Source organism: Panthera leo, chromosome B2, assembly GCF_018350215.1.
Source record: "Panthera leo isolate Ple1 chromosome B2, P.leo_Ple1_pat1.1, whole genome shotgun sequence".
Taxonomy (NCBI): domain Eukaryota; kingdom Metazoa; phylum Chordata; class Mammalia; order Carnivora; family Felidae; genus Panthera; species Panthera leo.
The window spans coordinates 28,261,497-28,288,451 of NC_056683.1; the positions used below are offsets into that span (position 1 = coordinate 28,261,497).

The 26,955-nt window shown below is 35.5% G+C and overlaps 1 protein-coding gene across 5 annotated transcripts in view; it reads left to right on the forward strand.

The window, feature by feature from the left end:
- The window catches only part of EXOC2 (exocyst complex component 2), a 279,267-nt gene that overhangs the window by 153,524 nt on the left and 98,788 nt on the right, over positions 1-26,955 (forward strand). For all 5 annotated transcript variants that reach the window (XM_042938092.1, XM_042938091.1, XM_042938094.1 and 2 more), the window contains 5 exons: positions 10,521-10,601; positions 11,060-11,119; positions 11,799-11,860; positions 15,591-15,657; positions 19,998-20,114. In XM_042938092.1, the coding sequence (XP_042794026.1) occupies positions 10,521-10,601; positions 11,060-11,119; positions 11,799-11,860; positions 15,591-15,657; positions 19,998-20,114 (387 nt within the window). The remainder of the gene's footprint in view (positions 1-10,520; positions 10,602-11,059; positions 11,120-11,798; positions 11,861-15,590; positions 15,658-19,997; positions 20,115-26,955) is intronic.

Consider the following 26,955-nt stretch of genomic DNA (forward strand, 5'->3'; position numbering starts at 1 on the left):
CCATAGGGGAAAGGTAGGGGGAAAAATAGTTCAAACAGGGAGGGAGGAAAACCTAAGAGACTCTTAAATACAGAGAACAAACTGAGGGCTGGTGCCAGGGCTGGCAGGGGAGAGGGGAAAATGGGTGATGGACATTGAGGAGGGCAGTTGTTGGGATGAGCACTGGGTGTTGTATGGTAAGTGATGAGTCATGGGAATCTACTCCCAAAGCCAAGAGCACACTGTATATACACTGTATATTAGCTAACTTGACAATAAGTTAAAAAAATAAAATAGATTGTGCTTCATTCTAAGTTTCCCAGTAACTTGAATTTTTCAGAAAAGCGGAGTGGGAAAAAAAAATTCTGTTGCTGACCCCTAAGCCAAAATAAAACAAACCAACAATAACTAACCTCTCCAGATAGATACATGGGTCAGGCAGGCAATTATAAACATGGTCTATTCATTTTAGAGTCATCATCTGTTTAGATGGGACTTATAGATTATCAAAATACTTTTGAAAATAGTTTTCATGATTTATCATGTTTTCACATCTGTTTCATGGATTCCCACAATGATCCTGTAGGTGGGTGTGTCAGTTAAATTGACATTCAGCTGCTAAAACATCCAGGGTCTTTAAAGGAGATGGGCATTTCCTTTTCTTCTAATATTAAAGAAATTAGGACTGGTGTGGCAGCTTAATCATGCAATCAGTACACAAGGCTCCTTCTGACTTCTTTGTGATCTTTATTGTGGCTTTTGTCTCACAATGGCCTCATGATCAAAGGAAGGCCATTGCTGTTCCAACCACCATGGCCTTATTTCTGTCATGAGAAAAGTCCAGCACTTTTTCAGGAGCCATAGCTGACAATTCTTCCCACGTCTAATTGGCTAGAATTGATTCACGTGCCCATCCCTATCTACTGTGGAGGCTGGAAAAATGCAGTATTTTTTTTTTTTTTTTTTTTTAGCAGAGCACATTGCTAATCCCAACAATTTGTCTTACCTTAGTAAGAAAAATGGAGAAAATAAATCTGGAGGAGGCAGTCAGGTTTCTGCCTGTTTAGTAGGTGAGGAAATTAGAATAAAATGGTTTTAACTTGCCCAAATTTACAAAATCACGGTGAATGAGGTTGTTGAGACAGAATGATCTCATGTAATATTTCTTCAGTTCTTCAAATTGCTGTACTTTTTGAAATAATTGTATACTTCCTATTGACAGTCTTACTTTGGGAGTTGGGAAATTTTTGACAAGTTGAAATTCTTTCCTCCTATCCCTCCTAAGTACACTAAAATATACCTTTATATAACAATGTGGTTTAGAACATCAGTGCTTACTTACAAATTTTTGTAAATTAAATCATGTTTGAAATGAGGGAAATTTAGTTTTAATAAATACAATTATATTTTAAAGGATTTGTTTTTAATAAAAATTACTTTTATTTGGCTTATTCTACTTTTCATAATTATTTGTGCTTATATACAAACTATCCTATAGCTAATTCTGTCATACTAAATATTTAGAGAAAGGAAACGTAGAGTAGACCTGCATGGTCCAATATCCAATATAGCAGTCATTATAGACATGGTTTGTATAAGACTCAGTACAAAGAAAGAACGTGAAATATCTCAACTTTTTATTGATTACATGATGATATAATATTTTGTTATATTGCATAACCTGAATTATATTAAAATCAATTTTTCTTTTAATATTCTTATTGTGTTTACTGGAAACTCTTATATATATGACTTATGTTTGTGGCTCACATTATACTTCTTTTGAACAGTGCTGATATGGAGGAAAATGTGCTGCCCTGGATTTGGAATCATAATCTGGTTCAGTCCATAGTTCTGTCACATAATAGCCATGCAGTCTTTTTTCTTCTTTTTTTTTAAGTTTATTTATTTAATCGTTGCACCCAATGTGGGACTGAAACTCATGACCCTGAGATTGAGGGTCACATGATCTTCTGACTGACCTAGCCCGGCACCCCATTAGCCATGCAGTCTTAAAGAAGCCACTTTCCCCCTCTCCCAGTTAGTGCTTATCTGGTAGCTGCCACATCTAACTTTGGTTGTTTGATTATAATAGATAAACCTCTTTGAAAATACTTTGAAATGTTTACCATAGAAACTTGTTTGTAGTCCACTTAAAGTTTGACTATAATAGTAAGAAACTGGAACCATAGAATAACTAATTTCATGTTTGTCACACATACAAGCTAGAAGACTAAACTTTGTGGATGAATGACCCAGAGAAAGTTACCCTTCTGATGTCAGCCATTATATCGTCTACCCAGATGTAGGTAAAAAAATATGTAACATAGGGGCACCTGGGTGGTTCAGTCATTTAAGTACCCAACTCTTGTTTTGGCTCAGGTCATGATCTCATGGTTTGTGAGATTGGGCTTCATGCTGGTAGCACTTTCTCTCTCTCTGAAAAAAATAAACATTAAACAAAACAAAACAAAAAAAAAAGAGGGGCGCCTGCGTGGCTCAGTCAGTTAAGCTATCTACTTCAGCTCAGGTCATGATCTCACGGTTCATGGGTTCGAGCCCCGTGTCGGGCTTTGTGCTGACAGCTCAGAGCCTGGAGCCTGTTTTGGACTCTGCCTCCCTCTCTCTCTTCCCCTCCCCTGCTCACACTCTGTCTCTCTCTCAAAAATAAACATATATTAAAAAAAAAAAGAAATGAAATGAACATTATACTTTGCCTCACTATGACTTATTTCAGCTGAAGTTTGTTTATTATTTATTTGTTTAATAAGGTTTAGGTCTCTCCTATGTTTGCTTTTTAAGAGAGAGAACATGAATGAGGAGTGTTGGAGAGAGACTGAGAATCTTTTTTTTTTTTTTAATATGAAATTTATTGTCAAATTGGTTTCCATACAAATCCCAGTGCTCATCCCAACAGGTGCCCTCCTAAATACCCATCACCCACCCCCTCACCCCCCATCAACCCTCAGTTTGTTCTCAGTTTCTAAGAGTCTCTTATGGTTTGGCTCCCTCTCTAACCTTTTTTTTTTTTTTTTTTTTTCTTTTTCCTTCCCCTCCCCCATGGTCTTCTGTTAAGTTTCTCAGGATCCACATAGGAGTGAAAACATATGGAATCTGTCCTTCTCTGTATGACTTATTTCACTTAGCATCACACTCTCCAGTTCCATCCATGTTGCTACAAAAGGCCATATTTCATTCTTTCTCATTGCCACGTAGTACTCCGTTGTGTATATAAACCACAATTTCTTTATCCATTCATCAGTTGATGGACATTTAGGCTCTTTCCATAATTTGGCTATTGTTGAGAGTGCTGCTATAAACATTGGGGTACAAGTGCCCCTATGCATCAGTACTCCTGTATCCCTTGGGTAAATTCCTAGCAGTGCTACTGCTGGGTCATAGGGTAGGTCTATTTTTAATTTTTTGAGGAACCTCCACACTGTTTTCCAGAGTGGCTGCACCAGTTTGCATTCCCACCAACAGTGCAAGAGGCTTCCTATTTCTCCACATCCTCGCCAGCATCTGTAGCCTCCTGTTTGTTCATTTTGGCGTGAGGTTATATCTGAGTGTGGTTTTGATTTGTATTTCCCTGATGAGGAGCGATGTTGAGCATCTTTTCATGTGCCTGTTGGCCATCTGGATGTCTTCTTTAGAGAAGTGTCTTTTCATGTGTCTGCCCATTTCTTCACTGGATTATTTGTTTTTCGGGTGTGGAGTTGGTAAGCTCTTTATAGATTTTGGATACTAGCCCTTTGTCCAATATGTCATTTGCAAATATCTTTTCCCATTCCGTTGGTTACCTTTTAGTTCTGTTGATTGTTTCCTTTGCTGTGCAGAAGCTTTTTATCTTCATGATGTCCCAATAGTTCATTTTTGCTTTTAATTCCGTTGCCTTTGGGGATGTGTCAAGTAAGAAATTGCTGCGGCTGAGGTCAGAGAGGTTTTTCCCTGCTTTCTCCTCTAGGGTTTTGATGGATTCCTGTCTCACATTCAGGTCCTTTATCCATTTTGAGTTTATTTTTGTGAATGGTGTGAGAAAGTGGTCTAGTTTCATTCTTCTCCATGTTGCTGTCCAGTTCTCTCAGCACCATTTGTTAAAGAGACTGTCTTTTTTCCATTGGATATTCTTTCCTGCTTTGTCAAAGATTAGTTGGCCATACATTTGTGGGTCTAGTTCTGGGGTTTCTATTCTATTCCATTGGTCTATGTGTCTGTTTTTGTGGCAATACCATGCTGTCTTGATGATGACAGCTTTGTAGTAGAGGCTAAAGTCTGGGATTGTGATGCCTCCCACTTTGGTCTTCTTCTTCAATATTACTGTGGCTACTCGGGGCCTTTTGTGGTTCCATACAAATTTTAGGATTGCTTGTTCTAGCTTCGAGAAGAATGCTGGTGCAATTTTGATTGGGATTGCATTGAATGTGTAGATAGCTTTGGGTAGTATTGACATTTTAACAATATTTATTCTTCCAAAGCATGAACACAGAACGTTTTTCCATTTCTTTGTATCTTCTTCAATTTCCTTCATAAGCTTTCTATAGTTTTCAGCATACAGATCTTTTACATCTTTGGTTAGATTTATTCCTAGGTATTTTATGCTTGTTGGTGCAATTGTGAATGGGATCAGTTTCTTTATTTGTCTTTCTGTTGCTTCATTAGTAGTGTATAAGAATGCAAGTGATTTCTGAACATTGATTTTGTATCCTGCAACTTTGCTGAATTCATGTATCAGTTTAGCAGACTGTTGGTGGAGTCTGTCGGGTTTTTCCATGTATAGTATCATGTCATCTGCAAAAAGTGAAAGCTTAACTTCATCTTTGCCAATTTTGATGCCTTTGATTTCCTTTTGTTATCTGATTGCTGACGCTAGTACTTCCAACACTATGTTAAACAACAGCGGTGAGAGTGGACATCCCTGTCCACATCCTGTTCCTGATCTCAGGGAGAAAGCTCTCAGTTTTTCCCCATTAAGGATGATATTAGCTGTGGGATTTTCATGAATGGCTTTTATTATATTTAAGTATGTTCCTTCTATCCCGACTTTTTCGGGGGTTTTTATTAAGAAAGGATGCTGAATTTTGTTAAATGCTTTTTCTGCATTGATAGACAGGATCATGTGTTTCTTTTCTTTTCTTTTATTAATGTGATGTATCACATTGATTGATCTGCGAATGTTGAACCAGCCCTGCATCCCAGGAATGAATCCCACTTGATCAGGGTGACTAATTCTTTTTATATGCTGTTGAATTCGATTTGCTAGTATCTTCTTGAGAATTTTTGCATCCATATTCATCAGGGATATTGGCCTGTAGTTCTCTTTCTTTGCTGGGTCTCTGTCTGGTTTATGGATCAAAGTAATGCTGGCTTCATAGAATGAGTCTGGAAGTTTTCCTTCCCTTTCTATTTTTTGGAATAGCTTGAGAAGGATAGGTATTATCTCTGCTTTAAATATCTGGTAGAATTCCCCAGGGAGCCATCCGTCCTGGACTCTTATTTGTTGGGACATTTTTGATAACTGATTCAATTTCTTCGCTGGTTATGGGTCTGTTCAAGCTTTCTATTTCTTCCTGTTTGAGATTTGGAAGTGTGTAGGTGTTTAGGAATTCTTCCATTTCTTCTAGGTTGTCCAGTTTGTTGGCGTATAATTTTTCATAGTATTCCCTGATAATTGCTTGTATTTCTGAGTGATTGGTTGTAATAATTCTATTTTCATTCATGATTTTATCTGTTTGGGTCATCTCCTTTTTCTTTTTGAGAAGCCTGGCTAGAGGTTTATCAATTTTATTTTTTCAAAAAAACAACTCTTGGTTTCATTGATCTGCTCTACAGTTTTTGTTAGTTTCTATATTGTTTATTTCTGCTCTGATCTTTATTATTTCTCTTCTTCTGCTGGGTTTGGGGTGTCTTTGCTGTTCTGCTTCTACTTCCTTTAGGTGTGCTGTTAGATTTTGTATTTGGGATTTTTCTTGTTTCTTGAGATAGGCCTGGATTGCAATGTATTTTCCTCTCAGGACTGCCTTCGCTGCATCCTGAAGCATTTGGATTGTTGTACTTTCATCTTCATTTGTTTCCATATATTTTTTAATTTCTTCTCTAATTGCCTGGTTGACCCATTCATTCTTTAGTAGAGTGTTCTTTAACCTCCATGCTTTTGGAGGTTTTCCAGACTTTTTCCTGGTTGATTTCAAGCTTCATAGCATTGTGGTCTGAAAGTGTGCATGGTATGATCTCAATTCTTTTATATTTATGAAAGGCTGTTTTGTGACCCAGTATATGATCTATCTTGGAGAAGGTTCCATGTGCACTTGGGAAGAAAGTATATTCTGTTGCTTTGGGATGCAGAGTTCTAAATATATCTCTCAAGTCCATCTGATCCGATGTATCCTTCAGGGCCTTTGTTTCTTTATTGATCCTGTGTCTAGATGATATATCCATTGTTGTAAGTGGAGTATTAAACTCCCCTGCAATTACCACATTCTTATCAATAAGGTTGCTTATTTTTGTGAGTAATTGTTTTATATATTTGGGGGCTCCCATATTCAGCGCATAGACATTTATAATTGTTAGCTCTTCCTGATGGATAGACCCTGTAATTATTATATAATCTCCTTCTTCATCTCTTGTTACAGCCTTCAATTTAAAGTCTAGTTTGTCTGATATAAGTATGGCTATTCCAGCTTTCTTTTGACTTCCAGTAGCATGGTAGATAGATAGTTCTCCATCCCCTCACTTTCAATCTGAAGGTGTCCTCAGGTCTAAAATGAGTCTCTTGTAGACAGCAAATAGATGGGTCTTGTTTTTTTACCCATGCTGATACCCTATGTCTTTTGGTTGGAGCATTTAGTCCACTTACATTCAGTGTTATTATTGAAAGACATGGGTTTAGAGTCATTGTGATGTCCGTAGGTTTCATGCTTCTAGTGTTGTGTCTGGTACTTTGAGGTCCTTGCAACATTTAACTCACAGAATCCCCCTTAGGATCTCTTGTAGGGCTATGAATTGGTGGTGATGAATTCCTTCACTTTTGTGTGTTTGGGAAGATCTTTATCTCTCCTTCTGTTCTGAATGACAGACTTGCTGGATAAAGGATTCTCGGCTGCATAGTTTTTCTGTTCGTCACATTGAAGATTTCCTGCCATTCCTTTCTGGCCTGCCAAGTTTCAGTAGATAGGTCTGCCGCTGGTCTTATGGGTCTCCCTTTGTAAGTTAGAGCGTGTTTATCCCTAGTTGCTTTGAGAATTTTCTCTTTATTGTATTTTGTCAGTTTCACTGTGATATGTCGTGCAGAAGATCGATTCAAGTTACGTCTGAAGGGAGTTCTCTGTGCCTCTTGGATTTCAGTGCTTTTTCCTTCCCCAGATCAGGGAAGTTCTCAGCTACGATTTGTTCAAATACACCTTCAGCCCCTTTCTCCCTCTCTTCCTCTTCTGGAATTCGTATTATACGGATATTGTTGCGTTTGATTGCATCACTTAGTTCTCTAATTCTCCCCTCATACTCCTGGATTTTTTTAATCTCTTTTTTTCCTCAGCTTCCTGTTTTTCCATAATTTTATCTTCTAATTCACTTATTCTCTCCTCTGCCTCTTCAATCCGAGCTGTGGTCGTGTCCATTTTATTTTGCTCCTCATTTATAGCATTTTTTAGCTCCTCATGACTATTTCTTAGTCCCTTGATCTCTGTAGCAATAGATTTTCTGCTGTCCTTATACTTTTTTCCAACCCAGCGATTAATTTCATGACTATTATTCAAAATTCTTTTCCTCTTATATTGCTTAAATCGTTTTTGATCGATTCGTTAGCTGTCGCTACTTCCTGGAGTTTCTTTTGAGGAGAGTTCTTCTGCTTTGTCATTTTGGTTAGTCCCTGGAGTTATGCGGAACTGCAAGGCACTTCCCCTGTGTTGTCTGGAGTAACCTGTGTTAGTTGGCGGGGCCACAATCAGACCCCATGTCTGTCCCCAGCCCACCTTTGGGGCCATAGTCTGACTGGTGTGTACCTTATCTTCCCCTCTCCCAGGGGCAGAACTCACTGTGGAGTGGTGTGGCCCCTGTCTGGGCTCTTTGCACACTGCCAGCCTTGTGGTGCTGCTTCATTGGGATCTGGCTTATACGCTGGGGTGGATCTGCAAGGTGCACAGGGGCGGGAGGGGCACGCTCAGATAGGTTTTTCTTTGGTGGTCCCCTGGGGAGGGGCCTGCAGCACCTGGAGGGATGCAGACCCTTCAGAGGAGTGTGAGAGTCTTAAGCAGGCTACATTTTCAGTGTGGAGCCTCACTCAGGGCTCAAGACCCTGAGCCGAATCCCAAGACCCTGAGCCGAAATCAAGAGTCGGACCCTCAACCAACTGAGCCACCCAGGCACCCCTGAAGTACTGTATATTTAATTTGAACCTCACTTCAGTGCTCTGAAACAGCTTTTTGAAAGCATCCTGCTTTCTTTTCATATTGAAAATGTGTACTGCTTTTTTCAATTTGGATAATTTTGAGAATTTTTTTCTTTCATAAGAACTGGAATGATTTGTGATAGCTCTTATAGTCAGCTAAATTGGATGATTCACTGACAATATGCAGAAATAGCACTGCTTCTCTTTAGAAAAAAGAAATAGCAGATGTTTAGACTATCATTACTCCCAATTTAACTGAAACTACTAATTCAGTTCTCTGGTATTATCCATTTATTGTATTAGTGTAGATATAAAAAGAAATTAAGAAAATCTAGTCCAAATATTAATGCAAGAAATCCAAGTAACAACAGGTTTAATTACCCACAGTTGAATTTTGGATTTAATTTTCACCATTATTCTTAGATTTTCCTACCTTTTGAGGTGGGTAAGTTGGAGGCATTAGGTCAGGTAGTTAACAAACATACCTCTTGAAATAGTTCTGTGCAGTTGGTATTTTATCCCATATTCTTTTTTTTTTTTTTGTACTTAGAAGTTGTTTTTTGTTTTGTTTTGTTTTTTTTATGGTGCCCTCTGGTGGCTTCAAAGTGCAGTATTAAAATAACATTATGTTGAGGCACTATTTTAGCTTTCATTAAATCTGGGTTCCTTTTTGTAAGAAAATAAACTTGTCTCTTCTGTTCAGTTTTTTTCCCCAATCTCTTTTAACAAATTGAAGCATGTAGTGAGGAGAGGTTCTGACTCCGGATTTTTGCACAGAGGTTTTTTTTTGTGTGTGTGTGTTTTTTTTAATTCAACTATGTGCCTTTTTAAAAAAAAAAAAAAATTCTTTTAACCTTTATTTATTTTTGAGACAGAGAGAGACAGAGTATGAACGGGGGAGGGTCAGAGAGAGAGAGGGAGACACAGAATCTGAAACAGGCTCCAGACTCTGAGCTGTCAGCACAGAGCCCGACGCGGGGCTCGAACTCCCGAACCGCCAGATCATGACCTGAGCCAAAGTCGGACGCTTAACCGACTGAGCCACCCAGGCGCCCCTCAACTATGTGTCTTATACAGCCCTCTGTCTGAGTGAAACCCAGACCCTTAGCCTCATCTTGTACTGCCAAACTCATGCCTAGTGGTTGTGATGCACTGCTGTTCTTGTGGTTTCTGAGTTCCTTTAGGCTCTGCCCTCCCTGGCCTGTGTACATATTGCCCTGTCTCCCTGAGCTCACCACTCCCTTCCCTTATCTTTTACGGGGCTGAGTCCTCTAGCCCTTCAAGTCTCCACTTAAATGTTCTCACTGTCTTTGACCATCTTAGAGCAGATTCCCCTCCATCATCATCATTTCTGAGTTCTGTTTTTTTTTTTTTTTTCCCCATGGCACTTACTCTAGTTTGTAGTTGACTTATTTCTGTATTTTTTTTTTTTTTTTTTTTTTTTAGTAAAAAGTAACAGTTTTGTTGACTGTGACTTTTTTGGTTGTGACTCTTATCCTAGAGCATACACTTAATGAGAACTCAATCTTATTCCTATATCCCCATCACTTAGAGTATGCCTAGCACAAAGTGAAACTTTAAGTACAGTAGGAGCTAAGGTGTTACAATTCATTCAGATTTATCTGAATGCCAGTTGTTGGACATATCTTCACTTATTTTATGACTTAATGTATATAAAAAATGACTGTAATGACTTTTGAATTGAATTTCCTGGACCTTCTACAAATCATTATTAGTAACATTAAATTTTGTTGAACACTACCAGAGATGTGAAAGATCTGGAAGATTGAGCTCAGAATATATCTTCGAAGTAGTGTTTAAAATATAAACTTGCTGTATCTGTTCTTCATCAAGTCATTTCCCTCTTAGAAGAGTAGGATTTTTAAGAAGAATTTTAATTATACCTGATTTCTGTTCTATTTGAATTAGATGTACTTTAGAGTTAAGTTTTACCCATATTTAAATATCAAGTGCAAACTTGCCAAATCTAAATCTTGATGGGTAGGAGATTATTTGTCAAGTTGTTTGCATCTGTTTTCCTTTCAATAAATCTGTAAAATTGAGAGTTTGGGGCCATAATTTGCTTCTGTTAAATGTCTTAATCACCATTGCTTGTTTTTGAATTTTAAGGTAATGTACTTTTTTTTTTTTCCTTCAGCCATGTCAATTTGAACAGTGCATTATACATTCTCTGCAGTCACTTAAAGGAGTTGTAGAGTGCAAGCCTGGAGAAGCCAGTGTAAGTTTTCTATTAAATTCAACTTCTATTTCAGACTTTCCCAGGAACCCTTGGGAATCACAGTTGTAAATGAGTCATTTCAGCACAAAAGACCTTTTCCCTCAGATACTTATTTGTTTTATTTGATTTTGTGTGTCCATTTCTTGGTTCCCAGATAGGCTGATGGAAGTTAAAATGTGAATGTAAGTCTTGTAGATAGAGTACTTGGAATTGTTGGCACTTTGTATACAGAGAGAATAACTGACCTGCATGTTGTCAACCAGCTCCATGCCAGTGTCTTACACAGGCGCCAAAACACTGCCTGTAGGGCAGCTCTTCATACCTGTCCCTTTTGGAGTAAGGTTACCCACACTGGAAGCAGTTTCCCATAAGTGAATTTTTTATATGGAACTTCACAAACAAAAAGTTTTGTTTTCTTAGCTAAATCTAAAAACTTTCATCAAAATTCTTCCTTATAGGTCTTTCAACAACCTAAAACACAGGAGGAGGTTTGTCAACTCAGCATCAATATCATGCAGGTAATATGTAAAAGTACTGATGTCCTGAAGCCTAAAATAATGCAAATTATAGTAAACTTCCTTCAATTAATAATACATGTGTAACATATATTGAATGTGTATTCTTTTTTCATCTTATCTGAGCCCATAATAGTTTATAGGAAGTAAGGTAACAAAAATAAAGTTCAAGGTATGGTTAATTCCAACTTATTCTAGCAATACCCCTTTATATTATACTTGCTTTTTTTGTGTTCTCATTGTACTTTACATTTATTTCTCTTAGAGCACAAATTCAATGATGTGATAGTTGTTTATACCGTATCTAGAGTATGAAATTCTTTGATTGGAACCAGTGCTTAGGACATTAATAAAGTTGAGCATGTGACTGAGTGGATGAGAGGAAGGAAAAGGTCTTTTTCCTAAAATATATTCAAGATTTTATAGTCAGAGAAAAACACAGATGCTTTTAATTGACCATTACTTATGTTATATGCATTGTCATATATATACCCAGAGCATACATAAACAGTATGTATATAGGATATATATTCTATCACTTCTGGGAGATATACATGCGTACATACACATATAACACAGTATATATATTTCTGGTTTTTTATTTACATAAAATTAGTTTTAATGTCCAAATATGTCAGTATCTAAGAGTTCATGCCACTGAAACTTCTTATTTTTGACTTAGATTTTTATATACTGTCTGGAACAGTTGAGCACTAAGCCTGATGCAGATGTAGATACTACACAGTAAGTAAACTAACACTAACCTCATTGATGTATTTAGGAAGATTAAAAATACAGAATAATGTTTTATATGTGATCTTATATCCTAAGGCAATGGAAGAGATAGATTACGTATGTTGAAATCATATTTTTATATATTTGACCTATATTTTTTATATGATTTATCTTCTGAACTCATCTTAATTAGTATTACTAGAGACATGTTGAGCAAACTGAACACCTTATTAGCTTACTAATTATTGAAAGGAACAAGTTTTATAAATAATAAGAATGAAAATTAAAATATATAACTCCTAGTTGATAACCTTTAGAATTCTGGTGTTAGAGATTTAGCAATACTTTTGTTAAAGACTAATTTTGCTAGTAGAATTAAGTCAGGGTCGGGCTTAGTTATTTGAGTTCCAGAAGAACACATTTTGATTGTTAATATTTATGAATTCTGGTAATAATTATTTTATAATGTTCTATAGGGTCTTTCAGAAATCTATTTTATCTGAATGATACCTGAATGTATTTGACACGTGTAACTTTTCTGAACCTAAGGTTAAATACTGAAATAGATGCCTCTTATATCTGTAATTGATAATTTCAGAAGTTTTCCATTTTTGTGATTTTCTTGGTATTGGTTTTTGCCTTTCGGTATATAATACTACTACCTCTCTGAGACCTAATAAATACTTAACTCTTCTAGTTTTTCTGTGATTTGCTTTTATATATTTAACATAATCCACCAAGAACTTGTATTGTTAGTTTGCTGATATTGTTGATTAATAAGTCTTTCTTTCCGTATTATTTTGTTGCAATTTCTGTTTCAGACACCATTGAATTCTACCAAATAGTGCAATATATTTCTGAACTTTTTATTTATTTTATTTTATTTTATTTTAAATTCCAGTATAGTTAACATACAGTATTACATTAGTTTCAGGTGTGCAGTATAGTTCCATATATCCCTTGGTGCTCATCACAAGTGCACTCCTTAATTCTATCACCTATTTAACCTGTCCCTTTACTCTCTCCTCTATGGTAACCATCGGCTCTCTAAAATTAAGAGTCTGTTTCTTGGTTTGCCTCTTTCTCATGCTTTCTCTTTTTCTCTTTGTTTTGTGTCTTAAATTCCACATATGAGTGAAATCATCATGTATTTGTCTTTCTCTGACTGACTTATTTTGCTTAGCTTAATACTCTCTAGCTTTATCAACCTTGCTGCAAATGGCAAGATTTCATTCCTTTTTTTTTTTTTTTTTTTTAATGGCTGAGGAATAATCCTTTGCATATATACCACATCTTCTTTATCCATTCATTAGTTGATAGACATTTGGACTCTTTCCATAATTTGGCTATTGTTGATAAAACTGCCATAAATATCACAGTGTATGTATCCCTTGGAATCAGTACTTTTGTATCCTTTGGGGAAAGACCCAGTAGTGCAACTGCTGGATCATAGTGTAGTTCTATTTTTAACTTTCTGAGGAACTTCTATACTGTTTTCCAGAGTGGCTGCACCAGTGTGGCTGCACCAGTTTGCATACCCACTAGCAGTACATAAGCGTTCCTTTTTCTCCACACCCTCGCCAACACCTTTTGTTTCTTGTATTGTTGATTTTAGCCATTCTGACAGGTGTGAAGTGATATCTCATTGTAGTTTTGATTTGCATTTCCCTGATGATTTGTGATGAACATCTTTTCATGTGTCTGTTGGTCATCTGGATGTTTTCTTTGGAGAAATGTCTTTTCATGTCTTCTGCCTATTTTTAAAAAATGTTTATGTATTTATTTTGAGATGGGAGAGGAGCAGAGAGAGATTGAATCCCAAGCAGGCTCCATGCTGTCTGCTCAGAGCCTGACATGGGGCTCAAACTCACAAACCGTGAGATCATGACCTGAGCTGAAATCAAGAGTTGGACACTTAACTGACTGAGCTACCCTGGCACCCTTCTGCCTATTTTTAAATTGGATTATTTGTTCTTTGGGTGTTGAGTTTTAGAGTTCTTTATAATTTTTGGAAACTAACCTTTTTTTGGATATGTCATTTGTAAATACCTTCTCTCATTCCATAGGTTGCCTTTTAGTTTTGTTGAGTGTTTCCTTTGGGGTGCAGAAGCTTTTTATTTTGATATAGTCCAATAGTTTATTTTTGTTTGTGTTTCCTTTGCATCAGGGAAGTTATCTAGAAAAAGTTGCTCTGACCAATGTCAAAGAGGTTACTACCTGTGTTCTCTTCTAGGATTTAAAGTTTCAAGTCTCACATTTAGGGCTTTCATACATTTTGAATTTATTTTTGTGTATGGTGTAAGAAAGAGGTTGTTTCATTGTTTTGAATGTGGCTGTCCAGTTTTCCCAACACCATTTATTGAAAAGGCTGTCCTTTTCCCATTGGTTATTCTTGCATTAACCATATAATGTGGTTTATTTCTGGGTTTTTTATTCTGTTTCATTGATCTATGTGTCTGTTTTTGTGCCAGTACCATAACTGTTTTGATCACTGCAGCTTTGTAGTATAACTTTAAGTCTAGAATTGTGATGCCTCCAGCTTTGCTTTTCTTTTTCAAGAATGCTTTGGCTAATTGGGATCTTTTGTGCTTCTGTACAAATTTTAGGATTGTTTGTTCTAGCTCTGAAAAATGCTATTGGTATTTTAATGAGGATTGCATTATGTGTAGATTGCTTTGGGTAGTATAGGCATTTTAACAATATTTGTTTTTCCAATCCATGAACATGGAATATCTTTCCATTTCTTTGTGTCATCTTCAATTTCTTTCATCATTGTTTTAGTTTTCAGAGTGCAGATCTTTCACCTGTTTGATTAGTTTATTCCTAGGTATTTTATTATTTTTGGTGCAGTTGTAAATGGGATTTTTTTCTTAATTTGTCTTTCTGCTGCTTCATTATTGGTGTATAGAAATGCAATGGATTTCTGCACATTGGTTTTATAGCCTATGATTTCACTAAAGTCATTTATTAATTTTAGTAGTTTTGGTGAAGTCTTTAGGGTTCTCTATATATTTCTTAACTGTATTTTCTGTTCCATTCATTCATATATGTTTTATACCAGTTTGTGTTATTTTAATGTTCTTTAGTTCATTTATTATTATTTTTCAGATTGGTACTTTTATTGCTTCTGTTTTAAGATATTATTTATTATTTTCATCTATTTAGTGTTCCATATGAATCTAAAATCCATTGGTTAGGTTTAAAGAAAAGAATTTTCACTGAAGTGTTTATTATGATTCTATTATATCAATTAATCAGTAGATTTATAGTATATCCTTCCCTGCAATTTTGTATATCTGGTCACTTGTTGGTTATTAACTAATTTCCTAACTCAACTCACCTATAAGTGATTTACTATGAAAATGAGCTTGAAAAAGCCCTCTGGAGATTCTGATAGGCAAAAATATTTCAATTAATTTAGTCTATACCTAAAAACTAAACTATCTGGTATTTTCCCCTTTGGTGATTTTTAAAAAATTTAACTGAGTATTGGGAAGATCCAAAAGCAAATGTCATATGGCCTCTGTTAATAGATAGCCTATAGTGTCTACTTTGAGCTGTTAATTGTTTAATATAAAAAACAGAGTTATGAGATTTTTGACCAAGATTTTAAAGTCAAATTTACATAGGGTTTATTGCATTTTTTTAATTGAGGTGTAATAAGCATATAACATTATATTAACATTTTTAATTTTAGTACTTTAATTGTCACTGTTCTCTTACTTGTTTTTGTATTTAGTCTTTCTGTTGACGTTTCTTCTCCTGATTTGTTTGGAAGTATCCATGAAGACTTCAGTTTGACTTCTGTAAGTAAGACGATAAATAGAAAGCTAAACATATCATTTTAAAACTATATAATGACTTACAAATCAGCCTAAATTACTTTGATTACTATTGTATAACTGCTATAATATATTGCTCTATACTTTGGGACTGGTTTTTTGTGAAAATTTTAGTAAAAACATAATTTTATATGTATTCCACACTTAAAAACTCTTTAGCCAAAGTTGTAACTTAAGTAATTCCATCTACTCCTGCATCATGCAGGTTTGTGACTGTGAAAATACATGCCCTAGTGGTTCCCTGGTGTGTGAAAGTTGCAGAGGAAGCAGAAGAAAAGGGCCCATTTCCCCATACTCTTCCCCTTTAATCAGAGAAGCTCTGATTCCTAATAGTTTCTAATAGTATTTCATTTGAACATAAAGTTCCATAGCAAAAACAAAATTATACTACCTTTTATATATATATGTGTGTGTACATACACACACACACACACACACACACACACACACACTTAGATTAGTTTTCAACATATATATGTATTTAGGGATGATTCACACACATACTTTATTACATGTATAAATTCAGGTCTTGAAATCCAAACCCATCTATCTTTTTTTTTTTTTTTTTTTTTCAATTCTAAACCCATCCATCTTAAAAAAAATAACTCCCTCTGGTTTGTCATTTGCTTGAAGGATGTGGTTGTGTATATGTATATATGTATGTGTATCTCTCAAGAAAGAAAACATATGACCAAAATTTCCTGCCCTATATCATTCCCACAAACACTATATTTATTTATTCATTCATTTATTACACACTATAAGTGTGAATTCCTAAATAAGAAATTTGTTATATTAGGAGAGATTAAAAATTTTGTTTGGGACCAGATGTACTGAATGAGTGACATTCAAGGAGAGATATTTAGTGGGTGATTAGATATACTTGCCTGGACCCCAAGAGAGAAATCTAGATACAGATTTGTGAATTAGTAATTTACACTTGACCCTTGAGCATATGGGGACTAGGGACACCAATGCCCTGTTCAATCGAAAATCCATGTATAACTTTTGACTTCCCTAAAACTTAACTACAAATAGTTACTGTTGAGTGAAAATCTTAACAATAACAGTCAATTAACACATATTTTGTGTTATTACTATATGCTGTATTACAATAAAGTAAGCTAGAGAAAAAAATGTTAATAAAATCATAAGGAAGAGAAAATTACTTTATAATACTGTGCTGTGTTTACCTCGAAAAAAATTTGCATGTAAGTGGACCACTGCAGTTCAAACCTGTGTTGTTCAAGGGTCAACTGTATAAGCAAGATAAGACCTGGGAGTGGATGAGTATACTGTGAAAACTACTAGTAGAATGAGAGGAGGGCCAAATGTATAAAATTAATATAATATATAAAAATAATTTGGAACATACTAGTATTTATGAGATGACCAGAAGCAGAGAGCCTCAAAGTTTTCTGAAAAAGAATAATAGAGAAAAAGAAGAAAATCCAGATGGAGCAGTGTTCTTGAGATAGAAAAGCGTGTTTAACCAAAGAATATTTAACAGTATTGCAGACTGATGGAGGATTAGGTGGGGTCAAATGAAAACTAGAGCCTTGTGGGCTTGACAGTTAGTTGGTCATGTGTGACTGTAGAGGAAACATATCAGTGGATTGCTAATGGGCCATCTGTATGCACTGGGTCAAGATCCAGTAGGAGCTGAGGAAGTTGATGTAGTGAGTTTAAACCATTTTTTCCACTGTGAACATAGAAAGAAGACTAGAGAAGGACACAGGCTGGAGGAAAGAGCTAAACTGAGAAGGGCCTTGTGAGTTATTGGGCCAGCTGTGCTTTTTTCTCTGTCCTTTAGAACAAGCCTAATTTCTACATGACAATCTTTCCAGTGTTTGAAAACAGTTGTTGTGTGGGCTTGGAATCTTCCTTTTTCTTGGTTAAGACCCTAAATCATTTAGGCATTTCCTAGTTAATATGGCAGTGGTTTTCCTATTAGTCTATTTCTGTCCTTTTTCAAGGGTGGAGTATAGGACTCTGATGTGACCCTGGTAACTGGGAAGCAGCCAGAACTACACCTTATGTTAACACCTCTATTGACTCCTATTGAGTTTACTGTCAGCCAAACTCCAGGTGTTTCATACTTGATTCTGCTAATCAAGGGCCTTGTCGCTCCCATTTTGCTCCCAAAATTATTCATTTGGTACCAAATTCAGTTCCTGTTTTGCTACATTTGGATGATTTCTCATTAGATTTGGTACAGATCATCAAGATCTTCTTAGGGTCTTGTTCTGTTATCCAGCAGAGAAGCAGTTATGGTAAGGAAGGTCTAGGTTTGCCTGGTCTTTTTACTAACTGAAGAATCTTGAACATGTCATTGAGGTTGTCTAGTTTTCTCCTGGACAAAATTGGGATGGTAATGCCTACATCTGAGAGATTCTGTGAAAAATAATTGAAATAATGCATAAAGCCATAGCCTAATTAGCAAGTACTACCTTTGATAGATTGAGTTGTTATTTTCAAACATACATATTCATCTAAATTGTTAATAAGCTTTTAATTTGTCATCCAAGTTTAAGAATTTGATTATTTGTGGTGTTCAGTTCCTCCCACTTTCACTTCTTATGATTGGTTAGATGTGAGAAGAAAAATACGCTTACCAAGAGTAAGACTTCAAATCACTCAAATTATTTTTCCATTTTGGGGGAAGAACCATGCAAATTACAAGGAGAAAAATTAAGAGAGTTAATTAACCAGGCAAAGAAGATGTAGCAGGCTTAGGGGTCTATTAGATAAGGCTAATATTTGGGGGGGAAGACTCTTGAAGGGAAAGGTAATTGAGGATTGATCTTATAACTGAAAAACCAGTTGAGATTTTTACAGAGCAGAGCATGTTTAGAGCAGCTGATGAAACTTTACGCTTACTTTATTTCATGTTCTTTATGAGGACCCCATAATGGTAACACCAGGCATGGAGCAAGAGGGAATATACCCCTCCCCAAGTGTGGCCTGAGTGCCTATGCAGGGCTGTTTACTACATTCTTTCTGATTCTTACTTGCCATTTATACACAAAATGTGGAGGAGTGGTATATATACCATAACCCTGTTTTCCTTGTTTTATAATTTATTTCCCATCCACAGATTCATTCAAGACCACTAACAACCTTTCATTTCTTTGAAGGCATTTAATAACTCCTTGCCCTTCAGTTATATTTGTTGAATAGGCCAAATTCAGCTAGCAATAAATATAGTAATATTTTAAATAAAGAAATCTAGAAAGTTTTAAAATTTTTGATGGAGCTAAATGAAATTATTGGGAGATATAGCTATGCTTGACATTTGAGTTCAGAGTGTACCTCAAAAAACAGGGATATATTTATTTTCCATATCTATTATATTGTTTTTTCCTCACATTTATTATATTGACTTTAACATTAGTTATAGACAAAACAGTAAGTAAAATATGGCTGAAAATTTTTCCTGGAAAAGTACTTTTGCCTTAGTGTTTAGTTAAGGGATCTTCAATCAAGGCTCTAAATTACTCAAAATTGTTCTAGAGAATGCTCTGACACTGAGGGACCATGGGAAAGTGTTCTTGGTGAGCCATAACAGCAGTGACAAATGCCATTCCTGGAATTTTGTTTACAAAAATAGTTCTTCTGAATTGTAAAGTGATGTTTATTCATCAGCCTTGAGGTCTGGTAATTTTGATAAGAAATTACCTTAAAGTGGCTAGAACCCTGGAGAGTATAGAATATGAGGCTTTAGCCCTCTTCATGACTGTTACTGTGGGAGAGTTCCTAGCTCCTGTCCCATCCCTCCCCATAAGGAGGGAAACTGTTCTACATAAAAACATCTATGAAGGCCCAGTTTTTTGAAGGAGCCCATAGTATGGATAGCATTGTAATTCTCTCTCAAGTTATGAAAAATTTATAAATTATTTTCTATTAGTTTATACATTTTTTGTAATTATTTTAAAATACCCCTTTTTATAGCATTTTTTGGTACAAAAAATGTTAGGTAGAATAACCAACAAAGTAGAACCCCTTTCATAAGAACAACAGCTTACTAGCTAACTGTTTTTCCATATAGCTATTAAATTTCAAAGGCAGCATTATTTGACTCTTTAGTGTATTATGTAATAACAAGCAGTTAGTAGAATTATAGAATTGTATTGTTTTTCTTTATATTATTATTGGGAAAGAAGGAACCATGGAAAGTAAAACATTGAATATTGACATTGTAATTACATTATTGAATTATAAGAGAGTATAATTAAATTTAATAAGTGCTAACTCTCAATTTGTTACTATAAAGATAATTTTCTAAATATTTGTTTTGCTTTTAGGAACAGAGACTTTTGATAGTCCTAAGTAACTGCTGCTACCTAGAACGTCACACCTTCCTAAACATAGCAGAACATTTTGAAAAGCACAACTTCCAGGGAATAGAAAAAATAACACAGGTAAATAAATTATGTTAAATTGAACAGGTTGGTGGTTTTATCAATTTAGTTTCCAAACTATTTTCCTAGCACCCTTTCTCTTTTGGTTTTCCTAAACTTTTCTCTCCTGATCCTCCCCACATCCATATTCCTTCCCCATCTTCACTCCACCCTGACTTTGAATGATTCCTGTCCTTAAAACTCACCTTGAATTGTTAATATTCTCTTCTTTTCTCTAGATCAGAGCTTTCTCAAGGTGAAAACTGATTTACTCCCCACCTAACCTGCTCAAAGTAAGGGAAGGAAATAGGAAAGAAAGGTTTCAACCGAAATCTTTAAGAATCATCTCGTATTTGTCTCCTTTTAGGTTAAAGCTTTTACTTTAGAGCCAACAGCAAACTCCCTGAGCCTGCAGAAAAACCTTTTCCTGCTTATACACACCTCTTCTTCCTTTCCCCCTTTCCAAATGACCACAATGATGCTTTTGCTTTTTACTACTTAAGCATGGGTACAGGTGCACAAGCACAGAGACACACACAGACACAGATACACACAACACGAGCCTGGCTTACAACTGCTTTAGGATGCTTAATAACTTACCTGAAAAATAACATGCTTTCTACTCTCCAATCCATGGATGTAGCAAAGTCGGACAAAAATGAGTCCTGTATAAATCCATGGAGTAGGGGTTTTTTTTGGATATTATACTTTGTTGTTGATATTTTTCAAGTAAGCAGAAAAGGAAAAAAATGAAGTAACCTTGTTATTAAAGGTTGGTTGGTTCTTGGGCAAAGATTTATCAGATTTCTAAGTAAAACGAAGAACCATTTTTACAGTTTTCTCGGTGCAAAAAATAAGAAAGATAATGATCTTGTTAATCTTATAATCAAAAAGTACTTGTGATGGATTGCATGCTTTTTATAAGTGATAGTTCCATTTTGTGAACTAGAAATGGATTTTTTTTTTCTTCAAAGAATGAAAATGTCAAAGTGGGTGGCTCTGTCTTGTTTTCCTGCCTTTTTGTAAAGATTAATCATCCTGATGAGAAATGTTGTGACTTAAGGTTATAGGGTCAAATGTTGAGTTTATTTCCAGAAATTTTTGTGTTGAGAATTGCAAGATGCTCTCTTGCAGCAAAGAATTAGTATTTGTAGAAAGTGGGCACTTTGCTTTTGTGCAGTAACAATAGTGACACAAATATATTTATTGAACAGTTTTTTGATCATTTAAAAATACATAAAATGATTAGGACTTGCATATAACAGAAGCAGTAAGCTTGGTTTTCTTTAGGTTTTTACAAAGTTATGAGTAGTAATTGTTGCTTCAGTTTGTGTAATAAAGAAATAGAATGAAATTGACATGCCTTTGATATCCTTCCTAGTCTTGATATCATTTTGAAATCAAGGTAATATGTTATTGGATCTGGGGGTACAGCTTAGGATAAATGATGGGCTATATTTCACATTCAGAATTAGGATTTTTTTTAATCATTGACATTGAATACTTTGAAATCATTAATTGTATATTAAATGAATAGGCAGTAAACTAGATTTAGATGATAGTAGATGTGCTGATTTTGTTTATTATGAGTGAATCCATTAATTTCATGATGCCAACCAAGTAAAATATATTTCTTGCATTAATGGAAAAACACTGCCAAGTTCCATTGTTTTACATAGTTCCCTTCTCAAATGACAACTCTAGAGGCAAAGATCCCAGCGAAACTGTGGGGCACATTGTTTACACAAATAGTTTGTTATCCATGTTGTCACTCTGTTTCTGCTCTTGGAAATAACAGTGCATTATGGACTTCTAATTTAGTGTCACAAGACATTAGACATTCTCTCAGATCTCCTTCCAGAAAGGATTGGTGGTTTACTGAGGGTCTTCTAGGCATATTTCCTTCTGCTTTCTTATTAGTACTTCTACCAGTAGAAGCGTGAAAATGTCCAGTTGTTAATTCCCTTCATCTTGATCCTCCTCTTCAAAAGCGGAATTAATTTTAATATAGAAACAGTACACTAATAACTATATGTTTCAGGAGTTTGTTAAAATTTAATGATCAATGATCATTTAAAACTGGAATGATTTCATATAGACATTTTTTTAGTGCAAATAACTCTGTGAAGTAATTAAGGAAAATATTAACTCTGTTTTTTTTTTCATATGGAAATATGCTTAGAGATATTCATGACTTGACCTGTAAGTAGTAGGGCAAAGCAGAACCTAAAATTAAGTATTCTAATTCTGAATCCAGAATGCTTTCTGGTCCAGTACCATACATCTTAAAATAAAAAACAAAATTGTTCCCATGAAAATAAACCAAATAGGACATTAAGTCAGTTGGCTAATGTATATTGTTTTGGACTTTATGAAACAACATTAAATGGTAATTCATCAGATCAGTGTATCAAACTCATCCTATAGGTTACCTCTTTTATAATAAGCCCTATTATAAGCCTTAAATGGACTTTGTGCTGTTGGATCCCAAATGGCAAGTTCCAGCAGTGAGTGTCTTGTCATTTGCATGCACTTCCATTCGCATTGCCAATTCCATTTTGTTTATTGTAATCCTTGAAAATGTGTTTTCCCAGGCATACATTTTCTCCTGCTTATAAAAGTAAGATCAATCATTATTTTTAACAAGGAGAAATACTGGTGCACCTGGGTGGCTCAGTCAATTGAGTGTCTGACTCTTGATTTTGGCTCAGATCATAATCTTGAGGTTATGGGATCAAGCCCCATCTTGGGCTCTGTGCTGAGAGTGAAGCCTGCTTAAGATTCTCCCTCTCCCTCTCCCTCTCCCTCTCCCTCTCCCTCTCCCTCTCCCTCTCCCTCTCCCTCTCCCTCTCCCTCTCCCTCTCCCTTTCCGTGTCCCTGTCTCTCTGTCTCTCTCTCTGCCCCCCCTCCACTTGCGTGTGCATCTCTCTCTCCCAAAATAAATAAATAAACATTTTTTAAAAATATATACTGAAAAGTCTAAAAAATTTAATTATCTATAATACCCCAAGATAAACACTGTTGTGTTTTAGTATATCTAGTAATAGTAAGCAGTACTTTATATATAGCATATACCTATATGTGTATATGTAATAAAATATGAAACATTTTTCTGAATTCAGTTTGTATTGAATATATCTTTTTCTGTTGACTATTCTGTTGTGAAGACCTTTATTAAATAGGTAGATGTGAATTTTATGTCTTAACGATAGTTAATGTGGATGTACCATTTTTTTTTTAAATTGTTTCCTAGTGGGAACCTTAAGGTTATTTTTATTGTTGTGACTGAGAGGTGAAGATAATCTTTGATGACATGTTTTATTACTTTCTCAAAACTGATTCCTAGAAGTGGAATTAGAGCTCCAAAGACCCTTGGTAAATATTACCAGGTTGCTTTTCAGCAGCTGGTTTTATCACATTTTGGTCATCATTGCTGATGCTAATATTTTCATTTGATAGATAAAAATACTCTTTCATGGTATTTTAATTTGCATGCTTTCCCTATTTGGTAGTTTAACACTTTTTGATATGTTCATTGTTGATATTCTAGTAGAGTTCATTTTAAAGGTACTTACAGGGGCTCCTGGGTGGCTCAGTCTGTTGAGTCTCTGACTTCAGCTCAGGTCATGATCTCATGGTTCGTGGGTTCGAGCCCCGCATTGGGCTCTGTGCTGACAGCTCAGAGCCTGGAGCCTGCTTCGATTATGTGTCTGCTTCTGTCTTCCCCTCGCCTGCTCACACACACACACTCTCTCTCTCTCTCTCTCAAAAATAAATAAACATTTTTAAAAAATTAAACAAACAAACAAACATACTTACAAGGTTAAGGAAATACAGTTTTTCAAACCAAATTTGCTGTAAGTCATTAACTCTTGAGACCTTTGAGAACAGACGACCAGAACTATATGGTTAATAAATTTTAGCACATAATTGTGGTAGCTGTAATTACATAATTCCAAAGAATTTTTTTTCTTACATAAAATGCTATTTTAACCTGTTCCAGTCTTTAAAAAGTGAACTTCTAATTTAGAGTTTGTATAGTTGCAGATTTTTGACTGACTTGGGACTGTAGTCATTAAACAAGTTGGGCATTAAATTCTTTTTTTTTTTTTTTTGGCATTAAATTCTTGAATGATGTTTTATTTTATGCACCTAAATCTCTTTCAGAAATTCTGACATGGTGGGTGGGGAGAGGGCAGCTTCTTTTGTTCACATGTCTAGAAAGATCCTTTACATACAGCAATCAGTTTTAAAGATTTTTGTATCACTTGAACCATACATACCATATTTTATATATTTGATAATTTTTTAGCTTAATTGTATATAATTCTCAAGTTTCATTGAAGCCATTTGAATTCAATATATTTTGTGAATGACTATAGTTTTGTGTCCTCATTATATTATCTCTTTATATTTTGTTTCTCTCATTTCTTCTCCTGCTAAGTTTTGTTTAGAGGCTATTTTTATATAATAAGTTAGTTGTAAATTAATAGATTAGAGACAGGAATTATAAGTTGATCAGATGTGTCCCTGTCTACTACATACGAAAGGTGATTTTTGACATTATTTAACTGCCTCAAGTTCTTTTATAAATGGTAAGGGAAAAATGAAACAGACATAAAGAGATAATAGTAATGACACAAGAACCTCGTAATTTATAAAGTAAAATATTGCTTCCCCAATACAGAAAGTAAATCAGAAAAGCTTTTCCAAAGCAAGGAAGGATATTAGATTTCACATAGAAGTAGTCGCTTTGGAGATGAGAGAAAGACTAAGTCTCTTTGGAAAGTTGGCAATAAGTAAGACTGTTGGTCATCAGTTGGATAGGGTGTGGGGTCCTAAATCAAAAACCTTAAACCTAAGCAGGTACAATTCAACAACCTAGACAGTTATCTTTTATCATTCCTGTACTGTTTCTGTTCTCTTGGCTTGTGCTTGTTTCCTCTTCACACTCTGTACCTTTTCCTTAGAGCTCATTTATTCCCACCACTTCATTTATCACTGATGCCCATGAGTCCCAAATGTATATCTTTTTTTTTATTTTATTTTTTAAAATTTACATCCAAATTAGCATATAGCGCAACAGTGATTTCAGGAGTAGATTCCTTAATGCCCCTTAACCATTTAGCCCATCCCCCCTCCCACAACCCCTCTAGTAACCCTCAGTTTGTTTTCCATATTTATGAGTCTCTTCTGTTTTGTCTCCCTCCCTGTTTTCATATTATTTTTGTTTCCCTTCCCTTATGTTCATCTGTTTTGTCTCTTAAAGTCCTCATATGAGTGAAGTCATGATTTTTGTCTTTCTCTGACTGACTAATTTCGCTTAGCATAATACCCTCCAGTTCCATCCATATAGTTGCAAGTAAAATTTCATTCTTTTTGATTGCCGAGTAATACTCCATTGTATATATATATCACATCTTCTTTATCCATTCATCCATCGATGGACATTTGGGCTCTTTCCATACTTTGACTATTGTTGATAGTGCTGCTATAAACATGGGGGTGCATGTGTCCCTTCAAAACAGCACACCTGTATCCCGTAGATAAATGCCTACTAGTGCAATTGCTGGGTCATAGGGTAGTTCTATTTTTAGTTTTTTGAGGAACCTCCATACTGTTTTCCAGAGTGGCTGCACCAGCTTGCATTCCTACCCAATCTATATCTTTAGCTTGCATTTCATTCCTGGGCTGCAGATCTGTTTCCTGTCAGACATCATCACTAAAGTTGCCACTGCGATTTCAGATCAACTTACCCAAACCAAAAACTTATTTCTCTTTCTTCCTCCAGATCAGCTTTTCTTTATGTGTTTTCTGCCTTAGTAGTCATTGAGTCAGCAAGCCAGAGTCTTAGGAATTGTTCTTGACTCAACCATCATCCAAATCTGTCTCTACCTCCCTAATTTGTTCTTCTGTCCACAACCAGCTCTTTTTCATCATCTGATCATTGTGCTGTTGCAGAAACCTACCTTCTAAGTGCTTTGCTTATGCTCTAAATTTCACTCTTTAACTCATTATCTATGGACTTTCTTGAATGGGTTTTCAGAAATACAGATCTGATTATATTGTTCTTCCTCCTTGCCTTATGTTCATCTCCTCATTGACTGAGGAATAAAACATAAACTCCTTAGGCTGCTGTTCATATTGTTTTAATCTGGCCCCTCTTACCTCTTTCTCTCATGCCATTCATCTCCTGTATTCCAGTACCTAAAACCTAGCACAATACCCAATTTCCAAATTGGGAGGGGTGGACAGCAGTTAGTTTCTACTCTGGGAAGTAATTTTCTCTTTGTTAGAGATTTCTAGCCACTCATCTTTCCTTGAGTATTTCATATGATTTTTTTCGGCTCATTCATTCCTTCAGCTAACATTCATTCAACATCAGCTTTTACCAGGTTCTATTTTAAGAATATATACCTATAGCCTGTATTGTTCTGTTGGTCTGGAATGTCTTTTCCTCAACCACAACTAGACAAAATCTTGATCATCCTTCAAAACCTGTCTCAGATACAGGTGTTCCATCCTGTGGAAAGACTACTTACGCATTCTCCCAAACTGCCAAATGGATCAAATCCTCTTCTTTATTCTTATGATGCTTTGTTTGTAACCCTAGAATAACATTTTAACACATTACATTACTATTAGGTTAATGTTGGTGTACTTCCTTACTAGATTTAATTTTTTTCATATATTTTTTATATTACATATTTTATGTGTACAAAAGACTGGATCTTTTGTAGGTGTGAGATATAAGAAAAATAAAATGGGGGCTCCTGGGTGGCTCAGTCAGTTAAACATCCAGCTTCGGCTCAGGTCATGATCTCACGGTTCGTGAGTTCAAGCCCCGCGTCGGGCTCTGTGC